Raw genomic sequence first — 14,580 nt, forward strand, 5'->3', positions numbered from 1 at the left:
GATGTGAGATAATAACATACCATACATGCCAAGCTGGGTTGTTGGTACACGTTGGTCAAGGTCCGATGGCTGAATTCAACTTCGTATCAAGAATTGGTTTGGAAGATTCGAGGGTCTTATTTATCAATCATGAGACGCAGCAAGGTAACGATTATGAATTTGAGGCTGGAAATCTAGCATTTGGATGCGAACAAGAAACATGCGACCATTTTTCTAGACATATCTAGATTATGCGATCTCTTCCCATGCCATATGAGTTAGGTGTGTTATAACCTTCGTGATACCATTACCTGCTTGAAAATAACAAGACTGTTCCGATCGAGTTTCAATGATATCAAAGAGGCCCTTTTTTCACAGTCTTGTATATTGAATTTCCATCAGCTGGGCTAGACCTCATCATTCATAATCTAACTTCTGTGTCAAAGAAATGGAAAAGTGCCTTATGAGTGTTACTTTACATATGAGAGGGACAACCTTGAAGACACCATTTGCCCAAGCTTCACTGTCATCAACGACACTTTCATTCTATGCAAGTGACGTATTAGCATTAATTGTAATTCATACTAATTTACACCTGCACCTCTGGCATCGAGGCTTGAAATTGTATAGGTGGACTAAACCTATTCTTTGCTAGCGGGTGATGCTTATTAAACGGTGTGCGTATTGGTCACCTTGGTACCAAGTCCACGTTCCCGGATTCCGTTGTCTAAGTAAGAAGAGATATCTAATCCAAGCTATGCATCTACAAATTGAACCACGAAAAACAGAGGTATCAAGCAAACGGACACCAGACAACTGACCCAATGATAATAGCCGAGCTGATAGTCATCATAAACAGATCAGGATCCAGCTTCTTAGCCAGACTCTCAACGTCTTTCCCGGTAGCAGCTGTGGAAAGACTACTAGTTGTACTTGATGCATCGGTTCCACTTGTTCCGCTGCTTGCAGTAATTGTAGTACTTGAAATACTCAGCCCAAACCCATCAGCAGCAACGACACCTTCCCCTAGACTCCCATACTCTAGCCCTCCTACGTTATTTTCCCAGTCTGTGGTTGTTCCCTGGTTGCCTTTGGGATAGTATTGACATAGGAGAAATAGGGAAACTCCAGGTGTGGCGGAGTCTGGTGATGATCCGGGTGCTAGGATGCAAGTGTATGTTAGCTTATTATTCTTACTTTCGACTGGGTGGTTGATTTTGGGTTTCAAGCATAAAGAATGAGCACAATTATTCCAATATAATACAAGCTACCCAGGAAAACTTACGACAATTATTCCAAGCACACCCAACAGACGTCGTGCTTTTCCACACCATCTGCGTAAATTGTTTTGTAGAATTCGTCGGTTCTGGTTCTGATCAATAATAGAATTGTCGTTCCAATCCTAAGTAGTTGACAATTCCGAAGACACTGGTAGGTATAACAGATACAAATGATTTCCCTATACCAGGAGTTGACTGTAATTCCAAGTGTAATTAAGTATAACAGCTAAAGTACTAACACGCATAAAATATGGATGTCCCATGTGAAAGGAATACATACCTCAAGATCCCATACACATCCTGCGACCCATTTTGAACTGGAACCAGCAAGTGTATCATTCCAAATAAGACGCAGTGCTCCATGCGCAGCTCTATACCAATTTTGGGCGTTGAGAATCTGAATCTTGAATTGGTCTGGTGTGCTGAATCCTGTTTCTTTTGGGGAGGCTTGAGTACTCAAGGGCGGGGCTGAAGTTTGAATTTTGCTTGGGCTGGAAGTGGTTGAAGTAGCTGGTGAATCATTTTCACTAAGACTGCGTAGTGTTTGTGTCAAAGAAGACGGAAAGGGGGGCTCTGTCGTGGATAGAGAGTTGGACGCTGTAAAAGTATCGATGAGTAGGGAAGCAAGAGTCGGGATTGCAGTTGTGGTTGGAGTATCATCCGATGCTGATAAAGTTACCAAGGTTTCTGGAACCAAGGTCTCAATGTTGATTTGTCCTATGGCACACCCAAAGAGCAAAGACAAGGCGATCCACGAAGAAAGATACATTGTAACTGCTGATTCTGTTTTTTGACTGTTCCTTGAGTCTTTTGGAAGAGACGTTTCCTAACTCTGAAGCTCGGGAGAAGATTTGTGGAAAGACAGGATCAAGAACGGAAGACAATTGATTGAAATATCTTGGGCTGTAAGCAGATGAAAGAGTCTTTTTTAAAGACCCGGGCTCTCAGTAGTAATTTGTTTGAAATTGAGAAGAGGAAGTATTGCTTGAAAAGATTTCACAATCCTCACTGGGTCTGTGTCTTGATTTTAATTCCTGACCAAAACCTGAGCCTTGTCTCATTCACTGTTATATACCTTGTGGGGTATTTCCCTTCTGTTTATACATTTCCGATATCTTCGTCTTATGAGTAACCAGCCAGCCTCTACTGAGGTATTTTGATATATTTGATTCATCAGTTAACAAGTGTACATGGCGGTTACAGGTCTAAATCTCAACTCAAGAGAACCATTCTTAGTTTTTCGCAAGCTCTCCCTTAACCCATTTTTCCAAACCTCCTCTGGCAATGATTTCTTGTACATTCGGTGGTAACTCTCCAACCTTCTGACTCCACTTCTCACCACCTTCACCTTCCTGTACCTCAACCTTGCTTCGTCTAACGTCCCATACAAACTTCCATCCAGTTCTTCTAGTTAAAATCTTCTCTCCTTGTGGCACAGCTTGTTCAGCTGGCTTTGGCGAGTCAAGACTTTCGTTATTCTCACTTGGCTCTGTGACCTCTTTCTTTGGCACTGGTGCAGAAGCAGCAAAGTGCTCCCTGAGTCTTTGTACTAATCTTGGAACCTCAACTCCCATCAAAGCATTGTTAATGCTATTTCTGGAGAAAATGTTCCCAAAGCTTCCAGCAACTACCATGGGAATCTTCTTGGCGAGAATGGCAGTAGCAGCCTGTTCTCTAGAACTGCCACAACCAAAGTTAAAGCCGGAGACTAGGATGTCACCTTCACGAGCGATCGTGCGGAATTCTTTATCGTAGTTCTCCATGCATACTTCAGCCATCTTCTCAACCGAGACACCGTCTTGATATGTATATTTACCGGGATAGATAGCATCTGTGTTGACGTTATCAGCGTCACAGAAAACAATCTCACCCTCAACCTTTTCTGGGAAACCAGGAAGAATCTCTGTCAATGATTCGGAATCAGTTTCTTCTGGCTTTGGGGAAGTACCAAAGAGACTAGACTCAGCTCCATCAACGATCGACTCTGCTTGTGAGATGAGTTTCTCAAGTGCTTCCTCGATGCTGATGGCTTTGTCTTCTTCGACATTTCCATTACCTTCTCCAAGAACAACTTTGTTCACGCCAATCGGTGCCTGATACCATCCGGGGCCTGAAATATAGCCACTAAGAGCACTTGCAGCAACAACCTCGGGACTAGCAAGATATGCCTTTGCATCGGTCGATCCCATGCGTCCCTTGAAGTTTCGGTTACTTGCGCTGATACCAACCTCACCTGGTTCTAATAGACCAGTACCGAGTCCGATACATGGGCCACATCCTGATGGCAAAGGTTGTGCACCAGCTGCGAGAAGTGCTTGCCAGTCACCTGCTTCTTCGGCAGCTTCTTGCTCGGGAATAGAAGCAGCAGCGATATAGAAATTGACACCTGCGGGAATCTTGGGAATAGTCTTGTCGGGGGAAGACTCAGCAGCGTCCTTGAAAACCTTGGCGGCAGCAGCAAGATCGGAAGCACGAGAGTTGGTACATGATACGAGGTATGCCTTGTTGAGTTTGATCTTTTGCGCTTCCAAATCGCGGATGGGTGTGGCGATTTTGACACTGTTAGGACCGGCAACATAAGGAGAGAGTGTCGAAAGGTTGAGGTACAAAGATTTGGCGTAGGTAGCTCCCTTATCTGCTACAAGTTGGTTTTGCACCAAGTCGTCAATACGAGCATGTGTGAATCGTGGTTCTTTGCCGTTCTTTGGGGCAAACATTGCACTTGTGGTAGCCTTATATCTCAACCATTTCTCGAGGACCGAATCAATTGGGAACAAGCCTGATAGAGCACCCCATTCGGTTGTCATGTTTGCAATAGTAAGTCTATCATCGATGGGTAAACTGCGCATTGTTTGTTCCGATCCCGTGAATTCGATGGCATGGTTGAGAACGTCGTCACTATTGAATAGACCGCAAAGTGCAACAATGACATCTTTCCCTGTAACTCCGATTGGCAAAATCCCAGTGAGAGTGACTTTAGCGATTGGTGGAATCTGCCACCAGGTTCGACCTGTTGCCCAGATACTTGCGGCATCTGTTCGTACCATAGGTGTGCCCAAGCATCCAATACCACCATACATGTTACTATGACTGTCTGAAGCGACAGTGACAGTTCCGGGCCAAGCATATCCTTCCTCTACCATAATCTGATGTCCAATTCCTCGTCCTGCGGGGTAAAAGTCCACACCTTGCTGGCGTGCAAATTCCTCAATTTGTTTGTACTTCTTAAGGTTCGTTTCGCTTTTGTTCTGTACATCGTGATCGAGAGTGCAAACAATTTGATTAGTATTGTGAATTTTGGTTGCGCCAATAGACATAAATTTGGTTGCGACGGGCCAAGAATTGCTAGATATCATTAGAATCAATAGGTAGAGCCTCTGGACATGTTGACTCACTCGTGTGTCATGCAGTAATGGGGTGAGAGGGTAACATAATCTGTGAACAAATGTCAGTATGTGTACATATTCAAAGTTGATTTAATAGCAAATGGAAACCGGTAGACGTAGGTCTTCCAAAACTTCTAGTGAAAAATGTGAATTCCATACCTCCAGACTTCACAACCTTATCCTTCGCAAGTCCAAGGGAATATCGTTGAACAATTTTCTCCGTGAGTGTCTGCGCAACACGAGGAGTAGTTTTTAGGGAAGATAAAATGGCCGAAGAGTTTGGATCTTCAGTCTGCGAGTGAAATACATCTTGCCAACGTCTCGCCGTCGCCGTATATGCACGATAGCCCCCGCGGAGAGCTCCCAATTCGTGTAAAGGACGGGAAGCCCTGACTCGCAGGCCCTTTGGACCAATTCTCTAGCAAAGCAATAATTAGCGAAAGAAATAGGTTCGAAGCAAGCTACACATACCAACAACATGGCTCAAGAATTCATTGATTTCTTTTTGAATATTAAGAAATTCAAACAATTCTCTAGATTTTATCGCACAATCATCAGAATTCCCGATAACCTATCAACGTCAAGGATTTAAAGCGGTCACCATCATTATGCCATGCTAGACCATATTCGACTAGTGCGCGTGTCCTGAATCGGCGTTGTTGTGATTGGTGGGGGCGCCTACGTCTGAGCTCCCCTGTCACCAAGCGACGAATGTATGGAAAATGTCAGAACTGACTGAACGGCTTGTGGCATCAAAACATAAAAGATATACACTCAAGTGTCGCAGATGTAGCTGCATTGTTACATGTATTCCTTCACTCAGATCTGCTCGTTTCACTGGCAAAACTGGTTGAAGACTTCGATTCGCCATCGACCTCGAAGTTAGCAAATGTGAAATCGAAATCGTCTCGGTCCTTTTGATTTGGTCGATTGCCTTCAATCGTAACATGACGAACTCAAAATATCTTAGATTTCTTTCATCCTGAACCATGTGCATTACTTGTGGCTCCTTTAGTCTTTCTGGAGCGAGGTCCTATTTCAGAGCAAGTGCGATGAATCAAGATACAATTCTCTTCGCAGGTGTTTACCCTTACAAGTACAATATCATTGTTGCTAAAATAGCCCATAGCTGCGATCGTGCTTGCTCCTTCTTTTCTTGATGCCGGCTCATGAACATGCTCCGCTACATACATTGAATCTATTTCTGCTCATTCTCTGGATGTCTGAAGTCAGAAACTAATTCCAAGTCGACACCGAATTCAAAAACATGAGCAATTTTCTCGATAACAACGAATGCTCCAATTTTCCAGATAATTGCGGTCCACTTTCAGCTGATATTGAGATTGAAGGAGTCGGCGTATGTTTCACTCAAGATATCAGTTGTTGAATGTACCGAATGATGTTTCTAATCTACGGACAGATTTACATCTCCTTCCTTGCCACGGCGCTTTTAACACTCTCGGCCGCAGTCATACGTCTTCCATGCCAACTTGCGCTTCATTCCTATGAATATGCCGAACATGCAAAGCCGGAATATCACGATTTTGATCATCAATCCAACAAGGGTACAGCAGCAAATCTATATCACGCGGCCAAGGAGAAAGTTCGAATTTGCAGACGATGGATTCTTCTCCGATATTCCAACAAACCAAACATGCCCAGGTATAGGCTTATAAACGCTGCCGTGACTCCCCTTATCCTTTCACTTGCGGATCAACAACTAGTAACAAGTTCCGCTGTCATGATTGCCGGACTCTACAATTTTCACACAATCAGTGCCTACCATTACAACATCATCGTGTATCTAGCTTGGTTTTCTAGCTTTACACATACAGTAGCTTTTGTTTCCATGGGCGATCATTTTTTACAAAACCACGTATTGGCAGGAATTAGATTCTGTGGATACATCGGCAACTTCATACTTTTTATCTTCGCACAATCTAGAGCGAGAAGCTTTGGAAACACAGCTGGCATGTATAGATCGTACAACAGCGAGCATCTATCTGGTGAAGCAGCAGCTTGTCTGGCAAGATGTGCAGCCCAGTTTCCATATCATGGCTATGACCACCAGCTTCGTATCGCTACCTTATCTTTCCTTTTCTTCCAAGCATTTCTCCAATGCATTCCACAGTGCATTCGGAATGGTTTCAGTCTTTCCATTTATAGCTGGTGTTTGAAAATCTTCTGCATCACTGATCGCGAGAAACCGTGTTTGTGGCTAGCTTACGCCTTTCAGACTGTAATTGTATCGTTTTGGGTGATACCTATTCCTCCAATTTTACTTGGACTGGGTTTTGGCGTTAGACGTGCCCTTGTGTTCAGGGACATATCCCGATATCCAGGATTAGAAACCACCGAAGACTTCATCGAACAGCAAAATGCATGGACCTTTGGTCAATTTGTTGCGTGTATCCTCTTAGTCCTTCCCATAATTGCTGCACTTGAGGGTTATTTGGGTGAGTTCATTACATGCATCGTGAAATTTTCTTTAACACCCAAAATAGACGAGCGGGAAAAAATCTCCGACGAGAACCGAGAAGCTGGCCTTCCAAGCCATGATTCTCAATGGAAGCACCGTTTCAACGTACTATTGAAAGTCACACATCTCGGAAAACCACCCACAGCAAAAGACCCTGGACTTCGAAATCGCATATCTGCCTGGGCCGACAACAATAGCATTGACCATCCCGCTGGTAGAGATGCAGAGAGACCCAGTAACATCGAAGTGGCTTCGCGACAAAATACTAGATTATCCCAACCTCGTGAACGTCAACTTTCTTTGTCAAATTCTTCAAGACTATTCACCTATGAGTCTGGTGAACTAGTTCTGCTTCCTCACATTAAAGAAATTTCCCTGGGGCTAGATTGTGTTGTGAATTCGTCAACATAATGTATGTAAAAAGTTGCCTGTGTTGTTAACGTAAAATATTTTGTTAGAAGGATTGCTGCGAGTCGATTGTTTCTAGGATTATGGCACAATAGTTAAATTTTATCTTCATTCAAAATCATTCTCTTTAGAAATGTATGTATTCCTTACGGATCAGTAGCTATTGGAATTCGATTATCTTATGTTTTCAACACGCAATTGATACTCAGTCGTACCTCACTTGCTGCAATTTGAAATAGGCTTCTCTATCTTCTGGCCCCATCCCATCTAGATTCCTCCTACTTTGAATCATTTCCTCCTCAGACCTCCACGCCTCAATACCCATCCTTCGCCTGTGGGCCACCATCGACTTAAAACCCTCTTCCACCTCATAATTCTTATTTGCCTTAAAGGTTTCCCACGCAACTACATGCATACTCTTCTTCATTTCCCGGGCCATCGAAAAGGCTCGCTCTTTCGAATGTTCTTGGGCATTTCTCAGTACTGCCCATGCTTCCTTGAATTTTTCATGCGATATCGCTGGAGAAAGGCGGAGAATCTCAGACATGTGATATTCTAGGCACTTTCCATTATTATACTGCATGTTCGAGTCTGTTCGACAAAAGTGTGCGAAGAGAGTAATGTGGGACTCAGTCATCATGAAAGTGATGACGCTGGCATAATCTTGCTTGTCACAAAAGTAGTATTCTCCATTGGCGGAGAATCTCTTCGTATATTGAAGAGCTAGTCGTCGTTCTGCAACCAGGAACGCCCCTATGTATCTTAGACAAGGGGCCTCACGGCCCCATAAAGTATTACTAGGCGCGCACTCCCCTGCAAAATGGCAAAATACTGATGATCGTGCCCGTCCGTCCCTAATCATATCGATCGCTCCGTTAAAACTTCGATACAATTGTTCTAAATATTCTTTACCGTCTCGAAATCCTTCGACCATGCGCAGCTCGGGCGAACTTAAATGTGATCCTTTAGCACGATTATTGAATAACGTGAACTCCTGCTGAACAATCTGACCATAGTTTTGATTTTCGTCTCCACTATCATTGTTCCAATCTTTGAAGAAAACGTTCACTGCATCGAATAATGAAGATCCGTCGCCATTCGCTGTGGCAACAGCATGCTTATATGATTCGTATAGTTCTTCGCTAGGAGGAGGACTTCCTCGTCCCTTCTGAAGTTCGTGTGTCAAATACTCGTAGTTCTTTGGTCTTTCGGACCCCAAATAGAACCCATGATCCCCCATGACACTTTCGAGAACTGGTCTCATGTTCTCTGTTTTAGGTCCTTCAAGATCATATGCATTGGATTTGTCTGCAGCCACCAATTCTTGTGACCTACACAAAGTATTGCGTAATTCAATGTTTGCCGAGTCATCTCCAGCCGAATTTGCCGCCTCTGTTACCTCGTCTTGCACTACCGTAGCTTCTGTACTGTCTGTATGTTCTTCGGATCGTGAAGTCGACATACTCTTGCATATGCAATGATTGAATGATGGCAGATTAGTCTAAAAATTGTTGAGAAAATGTTGTGACGCAACTTGATGTAATGTTATTGAAAAGTAGTGCCGATGGATATACCAAGAAGGAAAATTTCAATGGGCTAGAAGTTTACAATTTATCAGTCATAACAATTCATTAAAGATTATTCTCGCTATCGTACATCATTAAAAACAGATACCACGACCCGTCAATCAATAGCCACTTTGCTCCTTCCGATTGCCATCCGCCTTGGCTCCTTCACCAGCATCTTTGATAGCCTGCTCATCACCCCTTATCTTAGCAAAATGTTCTTTGATATCATCTGCGCTGATAGCTTGACCACTTTCTGCGAATTTTTGGAAAAAAGGTTTGAGTTTATCCTTCAAATGATTGTATGCCATTACACCCTCAATCGCTCGAACACGATCGACATTTTTGAGAGCACTTTCGCCACGATCATATATGCTTCCGCTCCCGACTGTGCTTCCTCCTCCATCTCCGTCATCTGATACTGGAGGCACATAAGTTTCTTCCTCTTCGAGGAGCTGTGGATGTTTTGCTAGTTCTGGGAAGCAGTCTGAACAATGACAGAGGTGATCACGAAAGTCGGATGTGAAAAACAATGAGATTTGACCATCGAGTGCTTTTGGTAATGCTTTCAATTTGCATGCTGGATGTTTGCTATCATCGTTGCCGTTAGAACCTTTGTCCACTGACCTCTCTCCTTCCTCACTCTTGATTCGCTTCGAAGCTGAAGAAGAAATCGAAATATCGTCATCGTCATCGTCAGACTTGCGCTTCCTAGATTCTGAGATTGACGGCGCAAGGAAATTTGTATACTTGGGAGGGATCTCACTTTCAGGAGAAGGAGCCGCACTTCTTTTGAAAACAGGAGAGAGGAAGCCTGGTGCACCAGCATATCTTTTGATCCATGGATTCGCATCAACGCACTTGTAGCAGATGAATCCTTCGAAATCGTCTTCGTCGGGAAATCCTGGGGGTAGTGGTGGGTCTTCTTCTTCCTCTTCTTCGTCTTCTTCTTGGTCGACCGCTGCATCGGATTTCGGTGCCTCGACTTCACTTGGCTTCTCGTTCGCTCCATCTTTGATTGGTTCGACTGCAATTGGTTCTGTAACTTCTGTAATAGATTCCAGCGTGCCTTCATTGTTTGCTTTGGGCTTCTTTGGCGAGTCTTTATCGCTCATACCCTCGTACCAATTTGGCCCTAAACCTGTAATGCATCCAGGATGCCACCAATCCTCACCACAACCACCTTCATCAGCACCACTTAAACCCAAGCATTGAAACATTGTGCCCTTCTCTTTATAAGCATCATAGTCGCATCCGCAACCACAAAATCGATTTCTGAAATTGTGATTGTATTTGTTTTTCAAATCTGGAGCTTCTGAATGTACATTGCCTTTTGTGTTTGTCTCTGAATTGATGCGCAAGCTACAAGGCGAAGTTTTTGGAAAACGTGTTGTGCCGCAATCGCAAGTAAAGTTTCGTTTATTGAATAGTTCGACGAGATTGTGCTCGCCATGACATTGTATGGAACAGGAATAACAGACGCCAGCAGGATTATACGGATCAGATGCATTAGATGGAGCAGGATTGCATGTCAAACAAGCAAACAGAACTTGTCGAAGAGATCCAAGAGGCTTTGTGCAGGTATCGATACTCTATTCAAGCCAATCAGTAAAGGCTTCGTGCAATTGAAAGGTAGCCCTATAATTACATATGGTAATGCTTCGCGCGCTTCCGCTTCGAGCTTCAGTTGCGTGCTAATGAACCTGATATATATATATTAGTATACAATTCAATTGCGAATACATAAGAATGGAAATCGCATACTCAGCTGCTGTATGTGAATCGTTCGACTTCTGAGAAGAGAAACTATGACTTCTTGAGGCGGCGCCGGTTTCATTTAAGGAGGCCCCATTTGACTGAGAATCTGGTAAGTGTTCCATTATTAACTCGAGATGTCAAATACAAAAAGAGTTGTGAAAGGTAGGTAAATTAATTGAATTATGAAGTAGAGCTGGTTTGTCGCAATGATGCGGCCGCCAAAACGCCAAAAACCACTTTACGCGCTCAGCCTTGCAATGGGTTTAGCTTGCCGCGTCGCGTACGGACGGCAGATTTTACGTGTTTTCCCCTACCATTAATTTATGCAAGCACTTCAACTTTGCTCAAAGTGAACTTCAGCACAATTAACAACTCGCACTCATTTAACTTTACTTGTAACACTTTCTGATACTTCACAAGACTTTAGTCTTTTAATATACTATGAGGTGGGATTTATTTGCTATCTCAAGCATAACACCCACAGCTCCGAATTATTGTTTACCCCTGAACTCTATTGACTATTTGCACCCAATAGTTCCCCTCTACGAAATAACATGTCATCGGCCAACCGTGGTGTCGATGGGGGTCGAAATCGTCGTAAGCGCTCCAGAGAACCAGAAGATGACGATTTGCCGGGCGGTGCCGCACCTTCTAGTCCGCCTGGAGATTTCAGGTCCTCCCCACCAGCACCAATCCGGCATGGTGTCGAAGACGAGGATGATGACGAGATAGAAGATGATGTTGAGATTGCTGTCGATATCGATGATGCAGACGAGATGGCGGAAGACGAGGATGGAATTGATCTCTTCGCTGGCAATTATGAACGAGATTACAATGCTCGGGACGATACAAACTACGAGGGTGCTGATATTGACGACGAAGGAGAATACGATGAACTCGACGCTGCGGCCAGAAGACAACTCGAAGCCAAATTGAATCGCCGTGATAGAGAGCTTGCTAGACAGCGTCGTATGCCAGCTGCTTTCTTGCAAGATGAAGATGAAGATGGAGACTTGGATTTAATGAACCAACCAAGACGTAGACGCCATCATTATGATGAAGACGAAGATGAAGACATGCAAGAGGATATTATGGAAGAAGAATTATCTCTTGAGACTTTACAAGACGTCAAGTCATCCAGCTTGGTCGAGTGGATTGCGACACCATCTGTTCAAAGAACTATTCGGAGAGAATTTAAAGCTTTTCTTACCGAATACACAGATGATCATGGAGTTTCTGTTTATGGTAGCCGCATCAAGACGTTGGGAGAGATTAACGCAGAATCATTAGAGGTTTCATATGACCATTTATCCGCTTCAAAAGCCATCCTTGCATATTTCTTGGCTAACGCTCCGGGCGAGATGCTTCAATTATTCGATGAAGTTGCCATGGAGGTGACCCTTCTGCATTATAACGATTACCAACAAATTCACTCCGAAATTCACGTTCGAATTACCGATTTACCCGTTCATTACACTTTACGACAACTTCGTCAAACACATTTAAATTGTCTTGTTAGAGTCAGTGGCGTGGTTACTCGCCGAAGTGGTGTATTTCCCCAATTGAAATATGTCATGTTCGACTGTTCCAAATGCCATACAAGACTTGGCCCTTTCCAACAAGAGTCTAATGTCGAAGTTAAGATTTCTTTCTGTGCAAATTGTCAATCTCGTGGGCCTTTCAACCTCAACTCAGAGAAAACTGTCTATCGCAATTATCAAAAGTTGACCCTCCAAGAATCCCCGGGCACTGTTCCTGCTGGCCGTCTGCCCCGTCATCGTGAAGTTATTCTTCTCTGGGATCTTATCGACAAAGCCAAGCCCGGCGAGGAGATTGAAGTCACAGGTGTTTACCGTAACAACTACGATGCTCAATTGAACAATCGAAACGGTTTCCCTGTATTTGCAACAATATTAGAGGCCAATAATGTTGTCAAATCTCACGATCAACTTGCTGGGTTCAGACTCACAGAAGAAGATGAGCATGAGATTCGCGCACTTTCTCGAGATCCTCAAATTGTGGATAAAATCATCAATTCGATTGCTCCAAGTATTTATGGCCATACTGATATTAAAACAGCCGTGGCCCTGTCACTTATGGGCGGAGTTGCCAAAGTTGCTCAAGGAAAGCATCATATCCGTGGTGATATCAATGTACTACTTCTTGGAGATCCTGGAACAGCAAAATCTCAAGTTTTAAAGTATGTAGAAAAGACCGCTCACAGAGCCGTCTTTGCTACTGGTCAAGGAGCTAGTGCTGTTGGTCTCACAGCAAGTGTACGTAAAGATCCTCTTACTAGTGAGTGGACTTTGGAAGGTGGCGCCTTGGTGCTCGCAGATAGAGGAACATGTCTCATCGATGAGTTCGACAAAATGAACGATCAAGATCGAACATCCATTCACGAAGCTATGGAACAACAAACTATTTCCATCTCTAAGGCTGGTATCGTCACAACACTCCAGGCTCGATGTGGTATTATTGCTGCAGCAAATCCAATTGGTGGACGTTACAATTCGACCATTCCTTTCTCACAGAATGTTGAGCTCACCGAGCCCATTCTGTCTCGTTTCGATATTCTCTGCGTTGTTCGTGATACTGTGGATCCAGCAGAAGACGAAAGACTTGCCAGATTCGTCGTGGGTTCCCATGGTCGTTCTCATCCAGGAAGCCAACCTACAGATGAAAATCAAGCTTCCATGGAAACAGAGCATGATGCCGAAATTCGCGATAGTGCTATTAATGGTGGCGAGCCAAAACAAGAAGGCGAGATCAAGCAAGAGTTACTTCGAAAATACATTCTTTATGCTAGAGAAAGATGTAGCCCAAAGCTTTACAATATCGATGAAGAGAAAGTTTCCAAGCTCTTTGCAGATATGAGAAGAGAATCGTTAGCGACTGGAGCTTATCCTATCACTGTAACTATATGCATTCTCCCGTTCCGTGCTATATTGCTAACATGTCCCTTAGGTGCGCCATCTTGAAGCTATCATGCGTATCAGTGAAGCATTCTGTCGAATGCGACTCTCTGAATATGTCTCTGCGCAAGATATTGATCGAGCGATTGCTGTCACGATTGATTCTTTCGTTGGCAGCCAAAAGGTCAGTTGCAAGAAAGCGCTCGCCCGTGCGTTTGCGAAGTATACTCTTGCAAGACCAGGTGGCGGAAGGAGGAATAGAAATTCGGAGAGAGGACAAAGGGCAGCTACTGCTACAATGGCTTAAACGCGAATATGAGAACAGAAGTATGTCTAGGGGACACGAGCACCACGGGGTTTTGTCGCTGATTGTTCAGTCAAGAAGACCCAGGACATTGAATGTTCGGACAGTAGGATTTGGCAACTTACTCATATTGCATGAATGAGGTCAGGATGGAGTTTCGGTAGCGGATTAGTTCACGATTGTACAGCCTGGTTATGATATAATGAATGAATATACCATGTTTGCCGCGTCCCCTTCATGGGTAAATGATATCTCTGGTCCAATGAATGTGATTCACATTGCCGAGTTCGCTTTGCTTGTCCAGCCACATTTCTGAATATAATTATCATGGCTCAACATATTCAACAAAGTTTATTCCAAAGGCACGTGCTGACAGATGAACCACGCCAAGGACCAATGCGTGGCTCGGCCTATCGATTGCCGATAAGGAGCGGAACATCCTACCCGCACCTGCCGCATAACTTTGACCCTCCAAATTCAACCCAATATTTGACTGACTGACATCT

General features: G+C 43.9%; 6 protein-coding genes across 6 annotated transcripts; 2 read left to right on the forward strand and 4 right to left on the reverse strand.

The window, feature by feature from the left end:
* Positions 1–772: 772 nt before the first annotated feature.
* Positions 773–2,028, reverse strand: EAE97_004083 (uncharacterized protein; the record flags this gene model as incomplete). The annotated part of the gene is made up of 3 exons (XM_038874595.1): positions 773–1,140; positions 1,265–1,454; positions 1,540–2,028. The coding sequence occupies 2 exons, from the start codon at positions 2,026–2,028 to the stop codon at positions 1,356–1,358; spliced, it is 588 nt and encodes a 195-aa protein (XP_038734039.1). The 3' UTR covers positions 773–1,140; positions 1,265–1,355.
* A 463-nt stretch (positions 2,029–2,491) lies between these two features.
* EAE97_004084 (uncharacterized protein) lies at positions 2,492–5,125 on the reverse strand (the record flags this gene model as incomplete). Its single annotated transcript, XM_038874596.1, has 4 exons — positions 2,492–4,604; positions 4,655–4,694; positions 4,805–5,063; positions 5,117–5,125. The coding sequence occupies 4 exons, from the start codon at positions 5,123–5,125 to the stop codon at positions 2,492–2,494; spliced, it is 2,421 nt and encodes an 806-aa protein (XP_038734040.1).
* Positions 5,126–5,912: 787 nt separating this feature from the next.
* EAE97_004085 (uncharacterized protein) lies at positions 5,913–7,535 on the forward strand (the record flags this gene model as incomplete). The annotated part of the gene is made up of 3 exons (XM_038874597.1): positions 5,913–6,002; positions 6,066–7,101; positions 7,150–7,535. 3 exons carry the CDS (start codon positions 5,913–5,915, stop codon positions 7,533–7,535), a joined length of 1,512 nt encoding a protein of 503 aa, XP_038734041.1.
* A 202-nt stretch (positions 7,536–7,737) lies between these two features.
* Positions 7,738–8,994, reverse strand: EAE97_004086 (uncharacterized protein; the record flags this gene model as incomplete). Its single annotated transcript, XM_038874598.1, has 1 exon — positions 7,738–8,994. The coding sequence occupies one exon, from the start codon at positions 8,992–8,994 to the stop codon at positions 7,738–7,740; it is 1,257 nt and encodes a 418-aa protein (XP_038734042.1).
* Positions 8,995–9,219: 225 nt separating this feature from the next.
* Positions 9,220–10,977, reverse strand: EAE97_004087 (uncharacterized protein; the record flags this gene model as incomplete). The annotated part of the gene is made up of 3 exons (XM_038874599.1): positions 9,220–10,689; positions 10,746–10,800; positions 10,862–10,977. 3 exons carry the CDS (start codon positions 10,975–10,977, stop codon positions 9,220–9,222), a joined length of 1,641 nt encoding a protein of 546 aa, XP_038734043.1.
* Positions 10,978–11,296: 319 nt separating this feature from the next.
* EAE97_004088 (uncharacterized protein) lies at positions 11,297–14,077 on the forward strand (the record flags this gene model as incomplete). Its single annotated transcript, XM_038874600.1, has 3 exons — positions 11,297–11,301; positions 11,391–13,770; positions 13,823–14,077. 3 exons carry the CDS (start codon positions 11,297–11,299, stop codon positions 14,075–14,077), a joined length of 2,640 nt encoding a protein of 879 aa, XP_038734044.1.
* Between the last annotated feature and the right edge of the window lie 503 nt (positions 14,078–14,580).

The sequence above is a fragment of the Botrytis byssoidea genome (genome assembly GCF_014898295.1).
Source record: "Botrytis byssoidea strain MUCL 94 chromosome Unknown BBYS_007, whole genome shotgun sequence".
NCBI classification, from domain to species: Eukaryota; Fungi; Ascomycota; class Leotiomycetes; order Helotiales; family Sclerotiniaceae; genus Botrytis; species Botrytis byssoidea.